Below are 27,936 nucleotides of genomic sequence, written 5' to 3' on the forward strand. Positions count from 1 at the left end.
GTCCGAAAATCCACATGAATTACGGTCGAATCTGTCTTGGAAGGCCTATGGTGTCTGTCGAATGTATAAAGAAGATTCGACGGAGCTAACTATATAGCATACTTTAGAACCCTATTAAAGTCTATGGGACTCCAACGTTCCAAATCTAAAGTGCTAATTTTAAAGGCTAATTTGCAAGTTACTGTCCTAAAAAGTGTTTGGGGACCCGGGTCCTGCCCCAGGGGACATGTATCAATGCAAAAAAAAGTTTTAAAAACGGCCGTTTTTTCGGGAGCAGTGATTTTAATAATGATTAAAGTGAAACAATAAAAGTGTAATATTCCTTTAAATTTTGTAGGGGGGGGGTTGTCTATAGTATGCCTGTGAAGGGGCGCATGTTTCCCGTGCTTAGAATTGTCCCTGCACAAAGTGTCATTTATGCAGGAAAAAAAGTCCTTTAAAATCACTCGCAGCTATAATGAATTGTCGGCTCCCGTAATACAGAGAACACTCATTGAAAGTCATTGATAAAAAAATAAATAAATAAATAAATAAATAAAAAAAAAAGCGTGGGGGTCCCCCAAATTCAATTTCCAGGCCCTTCAGGTCTGGTATGGATATTAAGGAGAACCCTGCCTCAAATTTAAGAAAAAATTTGACGTGGGGTTCCCCCTAAATATCCATAACCAGACCCTTCAGGTCTGGTATGGATATTAAGGGGAACCCCGCGTCAAATTAAAAAAAAAATTGACGTGGGGTTCCCCCTAAAAATCCATACCAGACCCTTTATCCGAGCACGCAACCTGGCAGGCCGCAGGAAAAGAGGGGGGGACGAGAAAGCGGCCCCCCCTCCCTCCTGAACCGTACCAGGCCACATGCCCTCAACATTGGGAGGATGCTTTGGGGGTCCGTGACCCCTCAAAGCACCTTGTCCCCATGTTGATGAGGACAAGGGCCTCATCCCCACAACCCTGGCCGGTGGTTGTGGAGGTCTGCGGGCGGGGGGCTTATCAGAATCTGGAAGCCCCCTTTAACAAGGGGACCCCCAGATCCCGCCCCCCCCCCTGTTTGAAATGGTAAGGGGGTACAAAAGTACCCCTACCATTTCACAAAGAAAGTGTAAAAAATTTTTAAATAAAACAAACACACTTTTTAAAAATTCCTTTATTAAAAATAAAAAAAGATTCCAGCGGCGGTAATCCACTCTTGCTATCCAGCGACGGACGGTCAGCTCTCCATCGATGTCTAATGTCATCCAGCGCAGCGCAGCATCCTTCTTCTGTCTCCTCCACGGAGACACTGGAGGCATTCCGGCGCTGACGTTTCTTATATACGGAGGGCGGGGCCACCCGTCACCTGACCCCGCCCCCCTCTGACGCAAGGGGAAACCCGGGGTTCCCCGTGACGTATGGGTGACCCCGCCCCCCTCTGATGTAACGGAAACCTGCCTGTGTTACATCAGAGGGGTGCGGGTCACCCCTACGTCACAGGGAACCCCGGGTTTCCCCTTGCGTCAGAGGGGGGCGGGGTCAGGTGACGGGTGGCCCCGCCCACCCTATATAAGAAACGTCAAGCCGCCGGAATGTCTGTAGTGTCTCCTCCACGGAGACAGAAGAAGGATGCTGCGCTGCGCTGGATGACATTAGACATCGATGGAGAGCTGACCGTCCGTCGCTGGATAGCAAGAGTGGATTACCGCCGCTGGAATCTTTTTTTTATTTTTAATAAAGGAATTTTTCAAAAGTGTGTTTGTTTTATTTAACCATTTTTTACACTTTCTTTGTGAAATGGTAGGGGTACTTTTGTACCCCCTTACCATTTCAAACAGGGGGGGGGCCGGGATCTGGGGGTCCCCTTGTTAAAGGGGGCTTCCAGATTCTGATAAGCCCCCCGCCCGCAGACCTCCACAACCACCGGCCAGGGTTGTGGGGATGAGGCCCTTGTCCTCATCAACATGGGGACAAGGTGCTTTGAGGGGTCACGGACCCCCAAAGCATCCTCCCAATGTTGAGGGCATGTGGCCTGGTACGGTTCAGGAGGGAGGGGGGGCCGCTCTCTCGTCCCCCCCTCTTTTCCTGCGGCCTGCCAGGTTGCGTGCTCGGATAAAGGGTCTAGTATGGATTTTTAGGGGGAACCCCATGTCAAATTTTTTTTAAATTTGATGCGGGGTTCCCCTTAATATCCATACCAGACCTGAAGGGTCTGGTTATGGATATTTAGGGGGAACCCCACGTCAAATCTTTTCTTAAATTTGAGGCAGGGTTCCCCTTAATATCCATACCAGACCTGAAGGGCCTGGAAATTGAATTTGGGGGACCCCCACGCTTTTTTATTTATTTATTTATTTATTTTTTTATCAATGACTTTCAATGAGTGTTCTCTGTATTACGGGAGCCGACAATTCATTATAGCTGCGAGTGATTTTAAAGGACTTTTTTTCCTGCATAAATGACACTTCGTGCAGGGACAATTCTAAGCACGGGAAACATGCGCCCCTTCACAGGCATACTATAGACAACCCCCCCCTATGAAATTTAAAGGAATATTACACTTTTATTGTTTCACTTTAATCATTATTAAAATCACTGCTCCCGAAAAAACGGCCGTTTTTAAAACTTTTTTTTGCATTGATACATGTCCCCTGGGGCAGGACCCGGGTCCCCAAACACTTTTTAGGACAGTAACTTGCAGAATCTTTTCTCTCTGTCAAATCTTTTTTCTCTGTCGAATATTTTCTCTATATAATCTTGGACTAATAGAGGTAAGGTTAAGCACATTCGACCACAGGTTCTATAGACAGATTGTTATCGTCAGAGTCATGTCGAATCTCCTATTCTATATCGAACTGTTGTAACAATGAAAACGAAAATAAAGCATTTATTTATGTCGGATCTTTCGTTTTTCGGATTTTGTGCTTTCGTTATCGTTTGTCAAAACGAAAACGAAAATAGCTGAAATTCGGACGAAAATGCATTCGGACGAAAACGAATGCACATGTCTAGCATTCACTATATCTGGTCTCCCCCAGTACACAGAACATGGAAATGCAATTATTTTAGTACATATAAACTGCTAAGTATATTTTCTCATCAGCAGTATATAGCAGTCTTGTGACTTCTATCAATGTCTAGTTAAAGCTTGTAAGAGGAGTTTTCATTTAACTCTGACTGTCCTATGAGGCTGCAGGATCCCTGACCCTTTGTCTGGTCAGTGCGGATTGGCCCTGTGTTGATCATACACATTACAGTGTAGTCACATCATTTCTATAAACTGTTTTCCCTGTCCAGTTTTAGCACACACATGCTCTCTTTTATATCCCATAAATATGAACATATATGAACATGTACGTGAGAGGCAAAGAACTACAACTATTCTTATCTCTAAACTAACAAAGTAAAATAAGCGTTATCCCTCTGCTAATGGAGGCCAAAAGGTGAACACACTGCTCTGGTCTAATGTATTTGGTCTTCTCATTAACTATTTGATGATGAAAGACTGCCTGGCAATACATGGGTTACTTTTCACTAGCAATAACAGGGGCTAATTAATTAAAGGAGTAAATCATAGACATGTGCATTCATTTTCGTCCGAATGCATTTTCGTCCGAATTTCAGCTATTTTCGTTTTCGTTTTGACAAACGATAACGAAAGCACAAAACCGGAAAAACGAAAGATCCGACATAAATAAATGCTTTATTTTCGTTTTCATTGTTACAACAGTTCGATATAGAATAGGAGATTCGACATAACTCTGACAACAATCTGTGTCTATAGAACCTGTGTTCGAATGTGCCTAACCTTACCTCTATTAGTCCAAGATTATATAGAGAAAATATTCGACAGAGAAAAAAGATTTGACAGAGAGAAAAGATTCTGCAAGATACTGTCCTAAAAAGTGTTTGGGGACCTGGGTCCTGCCCCAGGGGACATGGATCAATGCAAAAAAAAGTTTTAAAAACGGCCGTTTTTTCGGGAGCAGTGATTTTAATAATGATTAAAGTGAAACAATAAAAGTGTAATATTCCTTTAAATTTCGTAGGGGGGGGGGGGTTGTCTATAGTATGCCTGTGAAGGGGCGCATGTTTCTGGTGCTTAGAACTGTCCCTGCACAAAGTGTCATTTATGCAGGAAAAAAAGTTCTTTAAAATCACTCGCAGCTATAATGAATTGTCGGCTCCCGTAATACAGAGAACACTCATTGAAAGTCATTGATAAAAAAAAAAAAAATAAATAAAAAAAAAAAAGCGTGGGGGTCCCCCAAATTCAATTACCAGGCCCTTCAGGTCTGGTATGGATATTAAGGGGAACCCTGCCTCAAATTTAAGAAAAAATTTGACGTGGGGTTCCCCCTAAATATCCATAACCAGACCCTTCAGGTCTGGTATGGATATTAAGGGGAACCCCGCGTCAAATTAAAAAAAAAATTGACGTGGGGTTCCCCCTAAAAATCCATACCAGACCCTTTATCCGAGCACGCAACCTGGCAGGCCGCAGGAAAAGAGGGGGGGACGAGAGAGCGGCCCCCCCTCCCTCCTGAACCGTACCAGGCCACATGCCCTCAACATTGGGAGGATGCTTTGGGGGTCTGTGACCCCTCAAAGCACCTTGTCCCCATGTTGATGAAGACAAGGGCCTCATCCCCACAACCCTGGCCGGTGGTTGTGGAGGTCTGCGGGCGGGGGGCTTATCAGAATCTGGAAGCCCCCTTTAACAAGGGGACCCCCAGATCCCGGCCCCCCCCTGTTTGAAATGGTAAGGGGGTACAAAAGTACCCCTACCATTTCACAAAGAAAGTGTAAAAAATGGTTAAATAAAACAAACACACTTTTGAAAAATTCCTTTATTAAAAATAAAAAAATAAAAAAAAGATTCCAGCGGCGGTAATCCACTCTTGCTATCCAGCGACGGACGGTCATCTCTCCAGCGATGTCTCATCTCATCCAGCGCAGCGAATCCTCCGTCCTTCTTCTGTCTCTGTGGAGGAGACACTGCAAGGATTCCGGCGGCTGACGTTTCTTATATACGGAGGGCGGGGCCACCCATCACCTGACCCCGCCCCCCTCTGACGCAAGGGGAAACCCGGGGTTCCCTGTGACGTAGGGGTGACCCGCACCCCTCTGATGTAACACAGGCAGGTTTCCGTTACATCAGAGGGGGGCGGGGTCACCTATACGTCACGGGGAACCCCGGGTTTCCCCTTGCGTCAGGTGACGGGTGGCCCCGCCCTCCGTATATAAGAAACGTCAGCCGCCGGAATCCTTGCAGTGTCTCCTCCACGGAGACAGAAGGATGGATCGCTGCGCTGGATGAGATGAGACATCGCTGGAGAGATGACCGTCCGTCGCTGGATAGCAAGAGTGGATTACCGCCGCTGGAATCTTTTTTTTATTTTTTTATTTTTAATAAAGGAATTTTTCAAAAGTGTGTTTGTTTTATTTAACCATTTTTTACACTTTCTTTGTGAAATGGTAGGGGTACTTTTGTACCCCCTTACCATTTCAAACAGGGGGGGGCCGGGATCTGGGGGTCCCCTTGTTAAAGGGGGCTTCCAGATTCTGATAAGCCCCCCGCCCGCAGACCTCCACAACCACCGGCCAGGGTTGTGGGGATGAGGCCCTTGTCTTCATCAACATGGGGACAAGGTGCTTTGAGGGGTCACAGACCCCCAAAGCATCCTCCCAATGTTGAGGGCATGTGGCCTGGTACGGTTCAGGAGGGAGGGGGGCCGCTCTCTCATCCCCCCCTCTTTTCCTGCGGCCTGCCAGGTTGCGTGCTCGGATAAAGGGTCTGGTATGGATTTTTAGGGGGAACCCCACGTCAATTTTTTTTTAAATTTGACGCGGGGTTCCCCTTAATATCCATACCAGACCTGAAGGGTCTGGTTATGGATATTTAGGGGGAACCCCACGTCAAATTTTTTCTTAAATTTGAGGCAGGGTTCCCCTTAATATCCATACCAGACCTGAAGGGCCTGGTAATTGAATTTGGGGGACCCCCACACTTTTTTTATTTATTTATTTATTTATTTTTTTATCAATGACTTTCAATGAGTGTTCTCTGTATTACGGAGCCGACAATTCATTATAGCTGCGAGTGATTTTAAAGGACTTTTTTTCCTGCCTAAATGACACTTTGTGCAGGGACAATTCTAAGCACGGGAAACATGCGCCCCTTCACAGGCATACTATAGACAACCCCCCCCTACGAAATTTAAAGGAATATTACACTTTTATTGTTTCACTTTAATCATTATTAAAATCACTGCTCCCGAAAAAACGGCCGTTTTTAAAACTTTTTTTTGCATTGATCCATGTCCCCTGGGGCAGGACCCGGGTCCCCAAACACTTTTTAGGACAGTAACTTGCAAATTAGCCTTTAAAATGAGCACTTTAGATTTTGAACGTTGGAGTCCCATAGACTTTAATAGGGTTCTAAAGTATGCTATATACTAGCTCCGTCGAATCTTCTTTATACATTCGACAGACACCATAAGCCTAAGACAGATTCGACCGTGATTCATGTGGATTTTCGGACGAATGCAATTTTTGAACGAAAAACGAAATAAATAAAACTGAATTTCGGGAGTAACTAAATAAATTAAGTTTTCAGACGAAAACGAAATTCCGAAACGAAATATTTTACTCTGCACATGTCTAGTAAATCATGTTCACTTTGTAAGGGAATTATTATTTAGCTTAGTAAATATGGTAAAAATTCACTTTGCAAACAATACACACTCATGTTCAAGCAACATTTTTAAAAAAGTGTTTTCCTTTTTATTGCACATGATTGGATGATTATGATTAGTATTATACAGCATTTATATAGCGCCAACAGTTTGTGCAGCGCTTTACAACGTTAGGGTAAACAGTACAGTTATAATACAATTAAATGCAGGAGGAATCAGAGGGCCCTGATCAAAGTCAACAGACACTTGCTGTACCTCATTCAGTAAGCTAAGGGATAATTCCCTTGACAAGTGAAAATTCACTTTACTATGTGAACTGCCTATATTCCTTTAGTAAATCAACAACAATGCACCTAAGCATTGCTATGGGCATTAAAGTCATATATACATATGTATACAGTCCGACAGGTTATCACTATACATATGCCAAATACAACATTGCTAAGAACTGGGAGAAATTTTACTTTGATAGCAGGGGACAGTAATCATTTTTAGATTGTACAGTTTTTATGTCACCCACAAAACTTCCCCATGTGCATCAAGTCTTAAAGATGAACTTTAAGAATTGAATCTCTACAAATGCAAAGAGTAATGATACATCAGTCTATCTTCTTTTTCACTGCAGGAATGCCTTACTCCTTCCTTTGTGATATCAGCCAACTTCTGTATACAGTGCATGTACTTTCATGACTGATGCATGCTGCTGATACTTTAAAAAAACTCATCATGATTACCCTTCATTACTATGGCAAATAATCGTAAATGGAAAGTAGAGGAGTCATTTGGTCAGTTAATGTATATTAATGAGGTATTCTTAAAACCTTCCCTGAATGGCATTTTTTTTTCTTTGTGAACAGCAATAATAGCACTTTCACCTTCCACCTTCCATCTTCTAATGAGACCAGCTGTGCAGTAGTTCACACAATACCCTGAAGTACACTTTCATTCCATTTCCTAATATGACCAGCTGTTCATGAGTCAAACTCACTTCCATCCTGCATTCCTGCAACCAACCTCCCACACTAATAGAATGTAACTTATCAAATACCACCATCATGCAATACTAAGGTAAGACTCCATATTGTTTTGCAGGTTAAAAATGTTTAAATCTGTGACACTGCAAGTAGGTACTGCAATGGACAAATCTTAAAGCGGAGTTCCACCCAAAAGTGGAACTTACGCTTAATTGCTTCTCCCCCCCCCCCTTCGGTGTCACATTTGGCATCTTTCAGGGGGGAGGGGGGAATGGTGACCTGTTTTTGACAGGCACCCTTCACCACTTCTGGAAGAAGTGGGGGAGATGTGGGAACCTTCAGTCATGGAAATGTGTTGTATCCCATCCAAAGTTTAAGCCATACGGTATGCATGTTTTAAACTGAAAGATCCAAAAAAACTGTATAAAAGTCTAAAGACACCCCCCCCCCCCCCTCTCTTGGGTACACTGACTTTCTCAAGGATCTGCACTCCCACTGCTGAAGTATCCCCATTGTGATACTGACTGAAGTGGCGACTGACATTAATAGATTGATTTTTCTCAATACTGGATAAATACTCATAAAATAATTCAAAAGTTGGGAGGTTTGCCCTGGGGCCTTCCCTCTTGTATAGAGCATGTATGTGTTCCAGAGATGTTATCTCTACTGGGCCTCAGCAGGTGTTATGACTGAGGGCCTAAAGGAGGATGGACTTAGGGCAACTTTCTGAAGGAAAAGTTCAGCTGGAGCGGTAAATACCTTTTGCCTGAAGCTCCAAGTACAGAACTGCTCATTGAGGAAGAGACAACGGTTGCTGGTAAAAAAAAAGACTGTGACTTCTCAAATAGGGTCTCAGATTGACTGTCTATCCCCTTTTTCTTCAGCATTATTTTTGAAGCTGCTACATGGAACAGGATTTTTTTAGGGAAAGCTGCCCTTCAGGATTTTGTGCCTCAAGTATCCTGCAACCCTTTGGGCAGCACAGTGGTGTAGTGGTTAGCACTCTCACCTAGCAGTAAGAAGGGTTGCTGGTTCAAATCCCAACCATGACACTACCTGACTGGAGTTTGCATGTTCTCCCTGTTCCTGCGTGGGTTTCTCCGGGTACTCTGGTTTCCTCTCACAAACCAAAGACATGCAGGTAGGTTAATTGGCCTCTGTCCAAAAAAAGAATAAAAAAATTGGCCCTAGCATATGAATGGGGATCTTGGATTGTGGGCTCCTTGAGGGTAGGGACCAGTGTGAGTGTGTATTGTACAGGGATAGGGACAATTGTAGACACTCACTCAGGTTGAACTGGATGAACTGGTGTCTTTATTCAACCTTACTAACTATGAAACTTCTATGAAACCCTCCACCCTCCTACATGCATTTGTTCAAATTCTGCAATCAATTAAAAAGAAAACCCAGAGACTGAACCGGAATTTGCCTGCAGGCTTCTGGGACTGAACATAGGGCAGGCAGCCTCTGAACAGGCAAGGGGGACTCAATATATTTCCAGTGGCCCCTCTGGAAGTTAGTGCTTCATAGGTATAGTCATTCTTATAGCAGCATTTTCAGAGCAAAAAACGAGTACACAAGTAAAGTTACTCCCCGCACCCTCAATCCCTTATATTACCTGACTCTTAAATCAACCCTTGCACTTAATCCTTCTCCTAAGCAAGATGTAAAATGTAACCTATACGAAAAATGAGCCTTTAACACTTAACCTCCCTCATCATGCCATTTAACACAACGCTGTGAGTTAGCCCTTAAAACTTAATCTGACCCTTACACTTGGCCTCAAAATAGTAATAGAGACTTTTTTTTCTAAATCGGATGATAATAAAATAACTATCATGCATTTGCTGTTTTTTACTTCCCCTTTTACTTTGAACATACATTTTAATATTTGGACTATCTTGTCTGTGCTTTTATTGTATAAATGCCACAGTTTCCTTTTCAAAGCTCCATTGCTGCTTGCTGCCTTCTCCTTGCACAGTTGTCATAACCTTACTTCTGGACTGAATGGCACACAATATCATTCATCCCCTCCTGTTGGCCCATCTTGCCGTCTGCACTGACAGAGTTCTGTTTGGAATGATTCCCACTCACATCTTAGTACATTTGGATGTGTGAATGCCATTGAAGCCCTCCTACAGCCTGATAATGGAGCTGAAGAAGCAGCAACAGTTGTCTTCTTGTGACCATAGCCATCAGGGACTCTCCTGATTGGCTGAGGCACAGCAGCGGCGCCATTGGCTCCCAGCGCTGTCAATCAAAGTCAGTTAGCCAATCAGGAGAGAGAGGGCAGGGCCAGGTAAGGGCTCCCTGTCTGAATGGACACACAGAGCTGTGACTCAGCTCAGGTGCCCCATAGCAAGCTGCTTGCTGTGGGACACTAAACAGGAGGGAGGGCCAGGAGCAGCGAAGAGGGACCCAAGAAGAGGAGGATCTGGGCTGCTCTGTGCAAAACCACTGCACAGAGGTAGTAAGTATAACATGTTTGTTATTTTATTTTATTTTTAAACAAGACTTTACAATCACTTTAAGTGCAGTAAGGTATGCAAATAGGATGGAGGGAAATGGGTGAGTTGAATTTTTGGGAGAGTAATACTGGGCTTTATTCCCCCAGAAAAAGCAACAAAGTTGCCCTGAGAGGTCAAAAATCACTTCTTCTGTGAAACTGTAGGTGGAAAGTTAAATACACATTTCAAAAATATATATATTTAACTGGCAAATTATATATAATTCTGTTTAGCAAATCTTGTCCTTTACTCACCTTTGCCACAATACAGAGTCAGGCAGGTGACACTGACACATTGGGGATGATTTAATAAAACTTGAGTGCAAAATCTGGTGCAGTTCTGCATAGAAACCTATCAGCTTTCAGCTTTTTTGCCAAAGCTTAATTCAACAGCTCTGAAGTTAGAAGCTTATTGGCTACCATGCACAGCTGCACCAGATTTTGCACTCTCCAGTTTTAGTAAATCAATCCCCAGTGTTTTATTGGTTCAGCAATTTAGCTTCCTGTGTCACTTTTTCACCTCCAGCTTGTTTATTGAACAATAAATCAGATTAATCAACTCTGTCCAATTAGCAGGATGGTGACCCAGAATGCTGAACCGGAAGTAATAGAGCGATGTTTGTGGATGTGCATCGTGGTGGAGATTTGTTGGCTGCATATATACTGTTTATGAAAAGTTCAACTATGGTGAGATTTTTGCTTTGGAATGCCCATGTTAAATCATGCAGCCCTGACTTCTAGGGTCAGATGGACACTATTTACATGGAATCTATATGCTCTCCGTTCTCTCCAGTGCCCTGTTCTGCCCCCCCCCCGGTTGGGTGACAGGCAATTCCCCCCCCTGTCGGTCACCAGCCCCACACTTACCCCATCTAGGTCACAGGTAGCCCTTCCTCTAGGCAGCGGGGGGCGTCTCCACTTCCTGGTGCTTCACGCCGCTTTCACCTGTGTCTCCTCCCTCCTCCTCAGCGACCAATAGCATCGCTTCTCCTCTCAGGCAATCGGATGACGGGTCCCAGGACCCGCTTCCTGATTGGCAGGGGGGAGAATCAGGAAAACAATAGAGAATATTAATTCGCTATTGTCACACAACTGGGTGGGCTCGGGGCGCAGTGTGGTCTGCACCCTGAGCCCTAGCCTTTTTTAAGCCTATTAGAGCCTCTGGCTCTAATCATGTGCATCTAAAGAAAATAAAAAATACCCATTGGAATCAATGCGTCCGGCGCCCGGCATGTAGATTAGGGGGTGGCGCCCCCTGGTTCCGCCACTGGTTCTCTCTTTACATGGATTTGTAGATGACAGTCTGAGGTAAAACAAATAAGCACCGTGGGTGTCCTGGGATGTTTCCAAAGTCAAAAAGAATATTGGTAGGCCAACTGGATTACACCCTAACTGGTTCTAATATCTGTATGCCTGTGCAACATATGAATAGTTGGAAGTAAACTTCACTGGGACAGTGACTGAGAATGGATCAAGGTATTCTTTAAAGTGTCGTGTTATATGGCTTCATATTCATTTGAGGGGAACAAATACATAAAGCAATTACAAGCTGAAGCTGCAGTGTGAAATTTGGAAAATCCTGTAATAATTTTGACTGCAATAATTTATTAGGAAAGCTTTCTCCTCCTAAACGTCCATCTCTTCCTCTCAGTCTTATTAAGTCACATTGTACATCTGGTGCTGTGAACATGATAGTTTAATATAGACTTGTATCTGGGCTGCAAGTCTCTGGGGTACATTCTGCACTTCCTACCCCTTCTCTTCATTTTACAGACTAGATGGTCTGTTTAAGTGATAATAAGAAGGAAATAAATCAGATAGATCACACAAATGATAAAAAGTCTCATGGCTACTATTATGTTCTCTCACCAGCAAACAATGGGGAGATGGAGACATTCAGACAAATAAATCTTGTGGACAAAAAAACGTAAGATAGCTGGTATGATGTCAAGGAATAAAATGAAAAAATAAATAATATAACTTAATGCTGCGTTGCAATAAGTCATGATATTTTTCATGCAGCTATTCATGTTATCTGGCTGTAAAGTCACATTAGAGAAACACTACTGAAATATACATACAATGAAGTTTTGCTGGCTATATAGTATGCAATCAAAGTAACTTTATCAGAGAAGGTTAGGTTAAAACTCAGATTAAATGTTTGCTATATGGGCGCTTACTTTGAAGTGTGCTCTTTGGACATCAGATTACAGAACAGATTACACAATATTTTATTAATCCTTAATGGAATTGGTAAATTATAACCTTATTCTAATTATGGCACTTACAACATATTTGAACAATAAAATCATAATATGTGTGCCACATTAGTTTAATTCAGCTATTCCAAAAAGCTGGCACCAGACACAGACAAATAAAAGGGAATGTTATATAAGCTATACCCCAGGATGGTCTCATGAGTTAAAAAATAAGCAAATTTCCCAGTGCAATAAATGACTAGTACCCTTATAAAGTAAGACGTCAAGTGCTGTCCACTGTGTACAGCAAAGACCTAGCACCGATGGATGATAGATTACTCAGGCAATGCTATGTGAGCTGAATAGTTACTGGGGCAACTGTAGAGTGATGACAGCAGGAGTTTAGCTATTGACAAACCAAGGATAGCAGGAACAGCAAGCTCCAATTCAAGGACAACTATTGCACAAAACAGTACTGCATTTACTGCACCTGAATGACATTTCTGTACTTTCAAAGGTCTTCATACAGGGTGACAGTGATGGAAAAGGTAAAATATTACATTACTGGCAAGGGAAACATTTTCCCTCTCCCCCTCCTATGAGAAAAGAGGAATGGTATCAATGTCACTTCTTGGTTCTGTGGCTCCAAGCACTCAAGTCCAATGGCTGAAGGTTGTTGTGAACCTTGGGGCACAACATCCAACATGGGCAAAAACAAAATCCTCCTGATGCCTCCCCATGATGATTGCTATGATTCCAAAGTTTAAAGGACTCAACTGTACCTGTAGTGTTCATTTAACCATTTTGGGAGCATTCTGAGTTATGTACATTGTATACAAGTATTCAGGCTGGGTTCACACTAGGGCATGGAGCCGCTCACAGCAGGGGTCCGGTGCTTCTCCATTTACCAGTTCAGGTCTGATTTCAGCCCGAATTTTTGTCTGAATTCAGACCTAAAGACACACAGGACTCCTGTGCAATTCACACCGGAGCCACTCTGGAGATGTGTGACCGGCTACATGGAGATAGTGTGAACCCAGCCTCAAACCCAGCCTCATTGGCAACCTTTTAGGGGGAAAAAATGGATCCATGCACATTTGGCATGGATTTGCCCACTTTTGCCAAAAACATTTACCTATAATTAAAGAACTGAATGGTATATGCTGCAGAAGGCACACTGAAATGAACACCAGCTAATGTGGTCTTAGATAACAGAGTGGTGCAGATATGCAGACAATGTGGACTTAGGTGAAAAGAGCAGTATATTGAACATAAACTTTAAAATATGGTAAAAGTTGAATCTCTAGAGCAAATGTAGTATTTGCTGTATAATAAATATGGTAAATGTTATGAAAACCATAAGTTAACAAGTACAGTAGAAGAAATCCAGATGCTGACATATTGTAGCTTTTTGAAAGAGGTCAAATTACTAGTGAATAACAATGGTGACTATGCTTATTAATAATGATTGGTTCATTGGTAAATGTACAGGGTATTTTGGGCAAATATGACATTTCAACCTTTATAAATACACCCCAGTATCAAGGAGACAATCAATGATGATACTGCATAGTATTTCAGTACCTTGAATACCTTTGTACACTGCCTGTCAACTTTGGTGCAGCTTACCTTCTAACCTATTTGTTGCATTAGGGTTTTGATTCAGTGTTTGATGGACTTGTTGCCTGTAGTAGGCATTATTTCATAGTTAAGTTGGATCAATGACGTGTCCTTAATGTGTGCGGTGTGTGCAGTGTATATGAGCCCCAAGGCTGAGCGGCCAACTGTGCACTCACTGCACACATTGATGATTCAGTTTTTATCAAAAGATATCCAAGTATGGTTGGGAGCCCCTCAGCCTGGGCATAATGACTACCACCCTGGGTCTCTCTCCACCCTGCCTCTTGATTGGACAGAGAGCCTGGGAGAGGAGAGAGGTGAGGAAGCTACAATATGATTGGGCAAATTGGCAGCTGGGGACTTTACCCCACACTGCAAACTTACATGAACATGGGTAGGGGTGAGAGAGCAACTCCAAAGCCTGGTAACGGACTCTTGGATTTGCTACCAACTGCTGGGACCCTGAGCTGAAGCACAAGGTCAATGTGCATGTGCAGCTCAGTATAGAATCTCAGGAGGATTGTTTGTCGATATGAAGTAACCACAAGCAAGCAACCGAAGACTCCAAGCCCAGAAGAGAACCGGGAAAAGATAAAAGCAATGAATGGAAGCGCTGAAGGAAATCCTGTTCTTTGGTAAGTCTGCCATAATGTGAAAATATGTTATGCACACTAGCACATTATAGCTAAAAGTTCTTAGGGCTCTTAAATAAATACAATTTAAATGCAAATTAGGATACTGAAGTTAAAACATTGTAACATGTTACTTTTCAATGGTACAGTATGTTTTTAATTTAAATATATAAATAAATTAAATTAAATACATTATTAATCACAGCACTAATACATACAAAGATTTAAACATTTACGCTCTATGAATTAAATTCTAAATAAACCTTGTTGCTTTTCAAAAGAGAACCAGGCAATTGTGCCATTTCTCTGCAAAACACATTTTAACACATTTTAATTGGAAATGCACCACTCTTGCTATTGCTCCACAAAAGCTCAGTCATTTGCATTATAGTACTGGGCAAAAAAATACGAGAATTTTCATGACCTTAGTAACCTATTCAATTTCTACTTGCGACTATTAAGCAAAAAAAGTCGGATGATCTGTCGTTCCGATTTTCGGATCGTGTGTACGTGCCATTACATCATCATTCCAGAAATCTGGAGATCTTCCAAAGAGAATGGCAGCAGCTGTTAATCTTGCTGAATGCTGATTATTTAGTGTTTTCTTCCTCCCATAGTTAGTTACTGCTGTTGTAACTGCAGTCACTGGAGTTTCTGTATCTCTGGTTTGTAAACTTATTTATGCTGTGTAGCTGATGTATTTGCCTATCCATTGGTTGTAGCTGGTAGTAATATATGATAAATGTTTAGCTTTCTAATTAATTTATTCTTTTTTTTTCATTCTAAAAACCCTTTCTAATACCCAAAAATCGAATGGAAACACATACATTAGATACAAAGGATAGATAGACTAAAAGATAAAAAGTTACTGTACTAAATCAGAACCTGTGCCAATAAAAGCATCAACTTTAAAGGGGTTGTAAAGGTTTTTTGTTTTTTAAATAACAAGCATGTTATACTTACCTGCACTGTATAAGGGTTTTCTCCTCCTCTTCTGGGGTCCCCTGGCTCCTCCTCGGAGACCCACATTTCAAGGGGACACCCGTTCAGGCGCGCTCCCGAGTACTGCTGCTGGGTCCATTGACACAGACAGCAGGACTCGGCCCCGCCTCCTGACTCCTGTGTCACTGGATTTGATTGAGAGTAGCGAGAGCCAATGGCTGCACTGCTATCAATCTATCCAATGAGGACCCGAGACAGTGGCTGGAGCTGCATTGCTCGTCCTTGTCAATGGAACGATCGGGTTCAGGTAGGTAAAAGGGGGGTTGCTGCACTACAGAAGGTTTTTCACTTTAATGTATTGAGGCAGTGGTCATCAACCCTGTCCTCAGGGCCCACTAACAGGCCAGGTTTTATGTGTTACCTTGGGGAGATGCAGACTAGAATATTGCAATCACTGAGCAGCAAATTATATCACCTGTGATGTATTTCAGTTATCTTGCAAACCTGGTCTGTTAGTGGGCCCTATTGACAGGATTGATGACCACTGCATTAAGGTGAAAAACCTTGAGGGTTTACAACCCCTTTAAGTGACACTTATCTTTTACCACTGACACACAGAAGTTGCTTTACTAAAGGCAGGGGCGTTGCTAGGGGGTGGCTATTAGGGCCATAGCCCCGAGTCTCTTGCTGCAGGGTCCCTGTGTCCCTGCCCAATCATCAGGTTACGGCCGCGGCTGATGTGGCAGGCGGGCTGGCCGCATGGAACAGGCGGAGGAGAGAAGTGAGTGGGAGGCCAAGCTGACATCTCTTGCCGCCTGCTCCATATCAGCACTCTTTACAGCTGGGCCTCTTCAATGTGGGAGCAATGTGTGGCAGGAGCAGAGAGATGACATCATCTCTCACTTCCCACCATACATCAGCGCTCTTCCGCACTCACAGTGAGGTGGAGTGGAGGTCACATGCTTTCTGTCATCAGTGGAGCTCCATTTGCTGCCAGACTCTCCTGCTTCATTCTCAGAGGTGTGGCGGGGAGCAGCGAGATGACACATCTGGTGGCTGGTGACATGGCAAGTGACAATCTGCAAATGGTGGCAGGAGATGTGGCAAGTGACAATCTGCAAATGGTGGCAGGTGACGTGGCAAGTGACAATCTGCAAATGGTGGCAGGTGATGTGGCAAGTGACAATCCACATCTGCTGCCAGGTGAATGTGGCAAGCGACAATCCACATATAGGGGCAGGTGACGTGGCAAGTAACACGCTGCATCTGGTTACAGGAGACAGTGGAAAGTGACACGCTGCATCTGGTAGAGGAGATAGGGCAAGTGACAAGCCCAGGGCTCGCACTGATTCTGCATTATGGTAAGTTGAACCACTTCATTATATATTATAATGTAACAATAGAAACAATGCACCTCAATCACCCTGATACTATATCAACCATGGCGCCTTGATGATTGAAGCGCCAACACCAGCCATTGCCCGCAAAATATGGCTTACCACCGTGGGCCTGCAAAAAGGTTGGTGACCGCTGCTATGGGCTCTAGCCCCAGATCTTTTGCAGACCTAGCAAAGCCCCTGACTAAAGGCAGATAGGCTGTTCACTTTGCAAGGGAATCTTCCCAAGGAGCTTAGTGAATGAGGTAAAGCTTTGCTGACTTCCAGCATTCAGTTATGTGCAAGTAAATATGCTGTTTAGTGGGTATACTGAACTAGTTAGACTGTTTTAATTTTTTTTTCATTGAACGTAATTGGGTAGTCTTTGCTAAATGAAACTCTACCACATTCACTAAGCTCTGAGATAAATTACCAGTGCAAAGGGAAACTTCCTTTCCAAGTGAAATAAGCAGTTAGTAAAAGAAGCAGACAGTAAAGAAGCAGAAACATGAAAAACAATATGAGTGATGACTGCTGTAGTATAAGAGCTATCTGATGTTGTAAAAACTTGACAGCCCCCCTATAGTCTGTTTCCAACAAAATTTAGATGTTGAGGACAACTGTCACCTAACAAGAGATTAGATGAGCCTTTAACCTCTTGTAGCTTCACGCCACAGTAAAGCCACAAGGTCCACTTAGCCAGTGATTTTCCCAATTTCCAATTACTTGTCTGATTTTGAAGAGAGGACTATTTTAAGAGTGTATTTTTTCCTTTAAGAAAAGGAGGGTAGAAAAACACAGCACACCAAAGGAATTTCTATGGTTGCAATAATATCCATGAAATCTGTAGATTGTCTTTAGTTTTGTACAGTAACCACGTTATGAAGACACGGAGTAACTGGGAGATATGCCAAACACCGTTCCTTACAAACACAGTATATCTAGATATGTCACACAGCCAGAGGATGATCAAGTGCAGAATGATCTGTACTAAAGCACACTTAACATAATCAAGCAAATTTAACCATCATGGCAACGTTAGTGAGATGGGAGCAGTACATAAACCATCTTCACTGGCCTGTTTTAATGATTTCAGTTTTTAATAGTTGTAATTGTTGCACTTATATTTCATCACCAGGAACCATCTTTATGCGGCATCACAACAAAATCAAGATCTACAGTATATTTAAACAAATCTAGTATTACTCTCCAAAGGCACCACTCAGGGACATGCGGTGAGGTCAGTGTCTGGTGAGGCACTGGCTAATATCAGAGCCAGATACACACAGGTTACATACGCCACAAACGTTAGAATGAGAGCAATAATTCTAGCACTAGACCTCCTCTGTAACCTTAAACATGTAAACTATAAAAAAATGTACAGCGTCGCCTATGGAGATTTTTAAGTACTGAAGTTTGGTGCCATTCCACAAGTGTGCGCAATTTTAAAGCTTGACATGTTCGGTATCTATTTACTCAACATTACATCATCTTTCATATTATACAAAAAAATCCTGCTAACTTTGATTTTTTAAATTATTTTTTTATTATTATTGATGAAAAAGTTTCTTTAAAAAAAAATGTGTTCGAAAAATTACTGCGCAAATACCGTGACATAAAAAGTTGCAACAACCACCATTTTATTCCCTAGGGTGTCTGCTAAAATATATATATATATATATAATGTTTGGAGGTCTGAGTAATTTTCTAGAAAAAAAAAATTATGATTTTTACATGTAGGAGAGAAGTCTCAGAATTGGCCTGGGTGGCAAGTGGTTAATTACTATAAGTGATATACAAATAATTATTATATATTGTTTTTAAGGTAATTTATTACATTAAAAAAAAAAACTGTACTCAAGCAGGTGGCTTAATGGACAAATTACTGACGTTTGAAGTTATAATTTCAAACCTGTACTTTCACAGTAAATAGATAAATAATAAATTATTATGCTATAACATATAGCATAATAATATACGACTTAGCTTGATTAAAGAGTACCTTTTCAGCAACTGCAGATTCTCATTCTCCCTCTTAACTGTGTGAGAAAAACATGGATTATGGATAAATCTTATACCGATAAACCCATGCTTTTCCTTGTAGTTAAGAGGGCTGGGCTGGAAGGAAGCTTTTGTATTTTAGACACATACCCCCTTATATGACACTGCAGTGAGAGAAGAGCCTCCACTGCAGCATTTTTATTGGACAACTTGGAACAATAATGTTTTACCATTGGTCCAAGGCTCCAAGCTGTCCATTAATCTCAGTGCTTCTAACAAGAAGTGAGAGGCACTGTGAACTCATCTTCTCGATCTTCTCGATCTGTTGCAAACAGCATGTGCCAACTTGTATTTAAACTGGCCACTCTGTATGTAGCTTCTGACAGGCTGCGCAAGGAGCCCCATATCTCTAGAACCATAGGTGGCAAGAGCCACAAATTTTGACCAGTGGGGGGCTACCTACTCCCCCAATTTTTTATTTTTTATGTTCTGCCTCACCTGCCTCCCCTGCACATCCCTGGCACCACTACAGATAATACTTTAGACTTCATATGTGAAGAGGCTCAACATTGCTACAGTTTGATACATGGTATAAATGATCAACACCTCAACACCTTACCATTTATTGCCTGCTTGATTAAATGTTCTTATTTTAGAAAACAGGGATAAATCTCCCTATGTATACAATTCCTTGTCAGGAGTAGCCACTTTAATTAATTACCAAGGATCCATTTGGCCTAGTTGTACTTTCCTCTTTTACCACCAGGTGGCACTTGGAAGTATTAGGTTGAGAAGGACAGCTCAAGGTCGGGTTATGGGTATATGGGGTATCTCAGCCAATGGGCAGGGATTTTGTGGGTGTGTTCTCGTGTACCACCCAGACCTCCATCTGGGTGGACGTGTGTTGTAAGCCCCGGGCTGCTAGGCCAGAGATTGGGCCTATCTCGGGGGCATCAGGCTGCCAGGCTGTGTGAGGGCCTATCCAGAAGTAAGAGGGCAGCGCAGGGTTGGGACTGCGGCTTCCAGTCCAACCAAAAGTGACAGTTCTGCTGGCCAGAGAACCTGTCAGTGGTCGGAGGTAGAAGGGAAGCTGTGGATACAAAGGGACCAGTCGCCTTTACCAGGGACAACAGTGAGTAACTGAAGCAAGTACGGAGCAGTATTCTCACCAAATGGGCACGGTGGAGAATCGGGAAACTTCAGGTGGTGAGCAAGTCAGGGACCCAATGCACAGAGGTGACGCTTGCAGAGAAGCCTTGTGTGTCAAACTAGTGACCAAGCCAGTCAGCAGGGGTGAAGCTTGAAGGTATTCAAACTGCCAAGCTAGGGACCCAGCAGGCAAGCATGGGTGATGCTTGAGGGAGATATCACCACAAAAGCCTTGAGGAGCTCATGGTATTCAGAGTTAGTGAATCAGAGGGTCAAGTGAGAGACCAGAAGCTCAAGGGGCTGAAGAACTTGAAGGAGAAGTTGTAATACAGCTGAGAGAACTGTTACTTTGAGTTGGGAACTGTTTATGTACTGTTACCATAGGAGACAGCAATCCAGCACATGCAGAAGTGGCACCTTGCTGGGGCCTTTCCCTGTACGCAGGGGCGGACTGACCATTGGGCCACTCGGGCACTGCCCAAGGGCCCCATGCCACTGGGGGCCCCATCAGGGTTGCCAGCCTCAATAAAACCAGGGACAGTATGTAAAAATCTGTTTTTTAAAAATGTATAGCTGCCCCGCCTCTCCAGTACCTTTTTAGTGTGTGTATGTGTATTCTGTGTGTATACTGTGTCTGTGTGTGTATACTGTATGTGTGTGTGTATACTGTGTGGCCCCATAATCTCCTATTGCCCGGGGTCCCCATAATCTCCTATTGCCCAGGGGCCCCATGAGTTGTCAGTCCGCCCATGCCTGTACGGCTGTTCTTCTATTGAAGTCTCGGAGTCTGCTATTAGAAATTGCAACCACTTAAGGGTGTCCTGGTCCTAACCCTCTTTCCCCTACCAAAAATGAAAAGGACTATCAAAGAAATAAAAACCTCTTTTACATCCAAGAGGTGTCTAGCATCCAATGACTTTTACCACCTTTTCACCCATTATGCTTCACAACCCACCACTTATTGAAAGATGTCATTGATCTTTGGCCTTGCAGGTTCCCATTAGACTGGAGGGCAGAGATTCTGCTACAATTTCTTTACTGCTTGTACTTTAATATGTGCTTATGTACACTAATGTTCATTGTTCTCATGTATTATGCAAATTAGGGGGATATCATTGAAAAACAAGAGTGTTACTGTGTAGATATTCTTAAAATGCAAAGAAGTCTGCAACATATGTATTTTTGTGCATTTAGAATTCTCTTCTATGTCAAAAATGAATGTTATGGAACACAGAAATATTACATACAGTATTCTTAAGTGTGCACTGCACTCTAGTGCAATAATGAAATCAGGCTTTATTGGAGCCAAATGTTTTTCTCCTTGATTCTTGTTTACAGGAATATATCTGAATGTGAACAGGTCTAGAAGGATCACCATGATGGGACATGAAGGTTCACTCTTCAGTACCTTGTTGCCCTAAACTAGTCTACTTAGCTTTACTGAGACAGAAATGATATTTGATTTGGTGCCAGATATTGCCAAAGATGTCAGTAAAGGCTATGGGAGTCATTTATGGATAAGAACAGCAGGCTTTCATGGTTTTATAGCTTGTGCTACCCAGTTGTGGTAATGCAGTAAAGAGGAACTGCAGTCTGCTCACATAATTCGTTACAAAAACATATTTGTCATTCTGAAGCTTCCCTCCAACCACTTCGCATATTATTTTTTATATACTTGGATTCTGTACTTGCCAAATATGCTGCAGAAATCTTCCTCTACTAAGTCTGGCTGCATCCATTTTAACTGTGGGCAGCTGAAGCTGCTACCTGTTCACTTCCTGGATTTACACAGACACACAGATGCACACCTCCAGCTCTGCAGCCCCGCAGCTCTCATTGGTCTTCTTATGACTCACCCCCCTCCCTTCCTTGCAAACTCTCACAAGAGTTAGAGAGAGAGCTGTGCATGATGTCATAAGCTTAGGCAAGTGGTTTTCAACTCCTGTCCTCAGGACCCATTGACAGGCCAGATTTTAAGTGTTACCTTGGGGAGATGCAAACTAGAATATGGCAATCTTTGAGCAGCAGATGATATCACCTGTGATGTATTTCTGTTACCTTGCAAACCTGGCCTGCTAGTGGTTCCTGAGGACAGGTGTTGAGAACCACTGGCCTAGGCTAATGATCAGACGAGAAACAGGAAGTGGGCTGTATAAGGTTTTTTGCTGGCAGAAAAAAAAATGTTTTACTAGACAAAGTTAAAAAAACAAGGGCAGGAGATTTAATAGATGGAAAGTTGAAAAAATGACTGAAAGTCCGCTTTAAGGTAATTGTAAAGCCTAAAGGTTTTTTACCTTCATGCATTTTGTGCATGAAGCAAAAGAATCTTCAGTGTGCAGCTCCCCCTGCAGCCCCCCAATACTTATTCAAGCTCGATCTCGATCCAGCAACGTGTACGATAAAGGTTGCTCTCCTGGCTCTCTGCCTCATTGGCTCAGAGGCATCAACAAGAGCCATTGGCTTCCACTGCTGTCAATCACAGTCAGTAAGGAAGGAGCAAGACACACAGAGTGGGGGGTCGCGCACGCATGAGTGCCCCCATAGAAAGCCGCTTGCTAGGGGGCCAATTGGCAGGGGGGTGAGGCCAGAGCACCAGCGGAGGATCTGGACTGCTCCGTGCAAAACACTTACACAGAGCAGGTAAGTATAACATGTTCATAATTAAAAACAAAATAAGCCTTTAGTATCACTTTAAGCTGAACTATAGAATCTAACCTGTTGTTGATGGGTCACCATACGTTCCACACCATTGCAACACTTTGTGCTCTTACTAGATCTGATTACTTCATTTTCATGAAGGTAATATTTTTGGCATATGTTACTAATAACTAAAGGTTGTCATAAGCAGCATATGATCGTGTCTATGAATACATTAGGCTTATAGTATATTAAACAGTTTATGTTAAAAGTTTAACTAAATTGTCTCAATCAACATTAACTATTTTTAATACTTATGCTGCTAGCATTAGTGAATGGATATTAGGGTATGGTCAATTTTTATTTGTTTTAAACTTTTTTTTTTTACATTTGTTCAGTTGCTTTCTGGTTTCACCCTGAAAACGATAACAGGTTTAGGCAAAGTCTACTGGTGCAAGTTAAAAAAGATATAATAAAATAATAAAGCTCAGTAGCAAAATAAGCAATAATGCATTACTAAAGAGCAGGAATCTTTATGTTGAAAAGTAGCAACGATATGTTTTAGCACTCTTTTTCCCACTAAAGTAAAAGTAAATGAAATGGTATCACTGTAGTCTATTACAATTAGTAAAAATATAAAGCAAACAAATTAGGCATTTTTCAAATATGTTGGAAAAGCAATATGGAAACACGTAAGTGAAATGTTAAGTCCTAACATCTTTAAGCTAATTCAGATCTCACCAGTCTAGGTAAACAGAGAGACCTCTGATTCACCTGGAGGCACCTGGAGGCAAAGTCTATATGACATCTGTGCTGCAGTGAACAAGAGTGGGCTGTGCAATAAGGAACTGTCACTCGGGAGAGAGTTGTGTACATTCCACAGTATACAATGCTCTATCTAATTGACCACTGACAGCTGAGGCCTGGGACAGCGTCATTGCTTCAGGGATGTATAACTAGCTTATTGTATGTCATATGGTGAATAGGCACGCCAAAGTTAAGGATGGAGCTTGTTTCCGGAAAAAGAAATGTCAAAACAAAGCAAAGTTTGGAATTTGGAGAAGTGTGAAAATAATATATTTGCAGTTTGACTATCTCCAATAAAACATAGTGTATAATCTATAGAACAGTGCAATAGGAAAAGGCTTTTTTTTTTCATTTCAAGGAAGGGTTATAACTTCTGTTAGTTATTTTTGATTGCCATCTGTGTCCCCTAAGGAAGATTTCCCTTCACTTCCTGTCCCATAGCCAAAACAAGAAGTGAGAGAATCCTGGTGTGTGTCACCCAGTTCACCAGAACTGGAGTTCCCATTGGAAGATTTTTGCACTGTTATTATTCTGATGTTAACCTACAATTTTGGATTTTCTTTTACTTTCACACGTAACGGTAAACAGGATAAATAGGGAGGGTGAATCTCCCTAACAGGGGCACAGATAGCAATAAAAACCTGACAGGTGTTCTAATCCCTCTCCACTCTATCCAAAACTACAAAAAAAAAAAGTTTGGCCTTCAGTTACACCTTAATATTTGAGAGTTAGGCATTTATTTGGAAGGGAAAAGGCAACATACTAACATGTCACTGCACGAAAATACGGTGCAGGTTATTAAAACTTGTACAACAGAACCCAACCACAAAGATATGGACCTGAGTGCTTAGTGCAGATGTTACAACATTTATAACCTTAAGCCCCATACACAGATTTACCAAAACCATATAATATGAGGTCAAACCTTAGGAGTTTCAATGTGTATGCAATCAGGCAGGCCCTTGCACTACATGGTTTTGGTAAATCTGAAGACAAAAATCAGCAGAAAATCTGATAGTGTGTATGGGGCTTAAGACAAACCAGCCCCATGTCATACTAGTAAATATTGTATTTGTCTCTTCTGTCAAGTATCTCAGAGGAAGCTTCAATTGTAAAGGGCAATCAACTAGATGCAAGACCATTTACACCCCTTATGCTACTCATTGGCTGCTATGGCAGTCATGCAGTCCGTTGAAAGCCTGCCAACATTGAATTATTATGAACTAGGAGACAAGCTTAGTTTCAATGACGAGAATACAAGGCTTAGGACCTACAGTATGTGAACAGGCTTTTTGGACACATGTCAACGGAATTAGTTTGACACTGCGATCATTCAGACTTCAACGAAAAACATTTTTGACTTGCAGTTGACCTTCTTCAAGTGGGTTTTGCATTCCCATAGACTTGAATATGAATGCAAAACCCATTTGAACTAAACAAAAACCCATCAACACAAGCCTTAATACATAACATTAAGCATTAAGGAATAACAAGGTTAACAGCATACACCATTATACTGTCAATGTGGAAAATTGTATAACTTGTAAAGCACCAAATAATATCCATAAAAATTTGTAAACATGCTGAGTTAACCAAAGCTATAGAATATTAAATACCATAGACCCTGCTATTTGTATAGTGCCAAACAAGCAATTTAAGTTTACTGCATTGCAGATAGCAAAATAAATTGTAATCAGCATTTCAAGACAACCTTTAGAGAAAATAGTTCTAAATACAAGGGCTTCCTACCTTTTAATCCAAACTTGGAATGTCTTCCAAACTTTAAGATGACCAGCATTATAACCAGACCAGTGCATACCAATGCTGCAATACCCACAACCACATAAACCTGCAAAACAAAACAAAATGTAAACAATGCAGATTTCCACAACTGAAAAATAATCCAAATCTTGACCAGCTGAATTTTTTTTTTTTAATACTACATTACAATGCTAATTATATACAGATTATATGATAAAATAATGAATATGCCAACACTTTGGCATTTACATTATTATTATTAGTAGTAGTAATTTAAATAAAATAAAAATTCCTCTTGGTGTAATTTTTTTCTAGAACTGTTGGCTAACAGAAAGTTGTTGATAAAATTATATTATTCCTGATGACTTTTTTACACTGCTATGCTCTATCAAACCTAAAGGTACTCATGTAAATGAGATAATCCAGCATAATCTATAGACCTAAAATGAGTCTAAGCATGCACACTTCTATACTGGAGCAGTAGGAGTGCAGTGCTGATGCACCTCTTCAAGCAACTACCTCTCTCTCTCTATGCTACATACATCACCGACCACATACAAATTCCAAAGGCAAGAATGAAACTGATTGACTATGAAAATTAACTTAGCATTGGAAGCAAGGAATCCTAAGTAGGTTTCTCACATTCACCAGCAGGTTTGTATCAGGATCACCATGATGTACATAACAGGAAGTGGGATGGACTGTTGCGCTACATCATGTATAAAACTGAATGACTTAGCAGCTAGGTTGTGTTTCCTATACCTTTCATATTTCTGCAGCAACCTCCAAAACCTCCCAGTCCACAGCCAAATCTCAGGCTCTTATGATAGGAAAAGATTTAGCACTTCCTGATAGTACCAAAACATTGTCCATATCTTATAGCCTCATTTGCAAACCTATTGGCCAGCAAGGCTGCTTATTATAGTGATAGGCCAATAGTGTGAGGTTTAGCAGCAAGCTTTACCATTACCAAGAGAAGAGTCAAAGACTTGTCAGAGTAGACTGGCATTCAGCCATGACAGTGGGGTTTTGGAGGCTGCTGCAGGATTGGGCAAACACTTCTAGGGTTTCTAACCTAAACCCTGAAATGTGTTGTTCTGTGACACATACAGAATAACACATAAAACATTTCTTAGTTCACACATACTGTAATGCTGTCTTCATTCCCTTCATTAGAGACATCTGTAGAAGTGACTCCGTTGCTATTGTCTGTGCTGGTTCCCCCAATATCGTTAGAAGTGGTCTCGTAATCTTAAAACAGAGAGAGTGGGAAAGTTACTGTTAGAATACAACATCAATCAATAATTGTAGTACATTTAGCAGCATCAGTTACATTGGATGGATACATTGGATTGGAACAATGAACTGTATTGTTCATGGCACTGTACATACTATACACATATCTCACATTTACAAAGTTTATTACCATTCATGTACAGAATATTTATGACACTTAATACACTAGAAAGGTAAATTGATATTAAACCCTCAGTTTTTAGTACTTTCACCAGCTGATTTAGTCATTTACTAAGTATGCAGCTTCTTTATCTTCTAATCCTTGGCTATGTTCCTGTTTAAGCTGATGCCATGATCACTGCCCCAGGTCTCCTATTTTAGCATGTCACCTTTTTCTTGCAGCATCCTATGGAGTCACCCTTGCATACAGGGACTATAGTTGTGTCTTCCTACCAAGTATGCACGATAGAAACACACAGCCATATGGCCTAGGATGGTAAGACACTCCCTGTTCCTCCCTCCCTCATCCTTATCAAAGCTAACAGACCTGCTGGAGATTCACTGCCCACTGTTAACTCTTTCCTGTAAAGCCAGGAAGTCCACGGAAGCAGCACAGAAAGCAAGAGCAAACAACATTGAAAATGTTAAACTGCAAACTCTGGGGTAGGAATTTGAACACATAATTTACTGGGTAATGTTTATTTTATTGTGCTCAGTGTTTTAAAAGAGAAGTAGGACTAAAGCTTTACATGAGTGCACTTACTTGTGCTCTAATGTGACCGAGAATCGGCAGACAATGGGCTAAGGTCTACTGTCGGCTGACTTCGCAGTGCTTCAGGCTCTAGAAGGAGCTCAACCATATTGTTGGGATTCACCCAGATGCTAATTGTTAGCTGGCTAAGAACCAGAGCTAGTACATGTCCGCCCTTTCCCCAGCCTGGCACTCCAGTGAACGCTGGAGAGAAAGAGCAGAGAGCAGTGACTGACAGTCACCACTCTCTGCTCAGAGCTGGCCAAGAACTGAGCTAATAGCTGTCATGTGATCACTCAGTTCTCAGACTTAGAGCCAGTGAGAGACAGCTGCAGCATCACATCAATGCTACAGCATGGAGGTGAGCATGTAGGTTTGTTTTTTTAACAATCCCAAGCTACTCCTTCAAGCTAAAAATTGCTGAGGGTTCAATACTACTTGAAAGAGTCTGTAAATTAATGCTTGACTCTTTCAAAACTAAAAACTGTGCATATGTTTAAAACGAGTTATGGAGGAAAGACAATTCAGTAGCTTAGGGTGGTACAAGAGGGAATATACTATTAAATATTTTATTTATATCCATCTTGTTTTATTGACAATATTAATGGTCATCTCTAATGACATGCTTGGCTCGGCTGATACTACCAAGATCAAACAGATTGCCTACAAGTAAAATCAG

General features: G+C 41.9%; 1 protein-coding gene across 8 annotated transcripts in view; it reads right to left on the reverse strand.

The window, feature by feature from the left end:
* Positions 1-27,936, reverse strand: part of NTRK2 (neurotrophic receptor tyrosine kinase 2) — a 312,631-nt gene that overhangs the window by 199,554 nt on the left and 85,141 nt on the right. For all 8 annotated transcript variants that reach the window (XM_077474847.1, XM_077474853.1, XM_077474851.1 and 5 more), the window contains 2 exons: positions 26,418-26,521; positions 25,259-25,358 (listed from right to left, as the gene is read on the reverse strand). In XM_077474847.1, coding sequence (XP_077330973.1) covers positions 25,259-25,358; positions 26,418-26,521 — 204 coding nt within the window. The remainder of the gene's footprint in view (positions 1-25,258; positions 25,359-26,417; positions 26,522-27,936) is intronic.

The sequence above is a fragment of the Lithobates pipiens genome, unplaced genomic scaffold (genome assembly GCF_037356315.1).
Source record: "Lithobates pipiens isolate NorthernLeopardFrog02 unplaced genomic scaffold, aLitPip1_a1.2 Scaffold_13, whole genome shotgun sequence".
Taxonomy (NCBI): domain Eukaryota; kingdom Metazoa; phylum Chordata; class Amphibia; order Anura; family Ranidae; genus Lithobates; species Lithobates pipiens.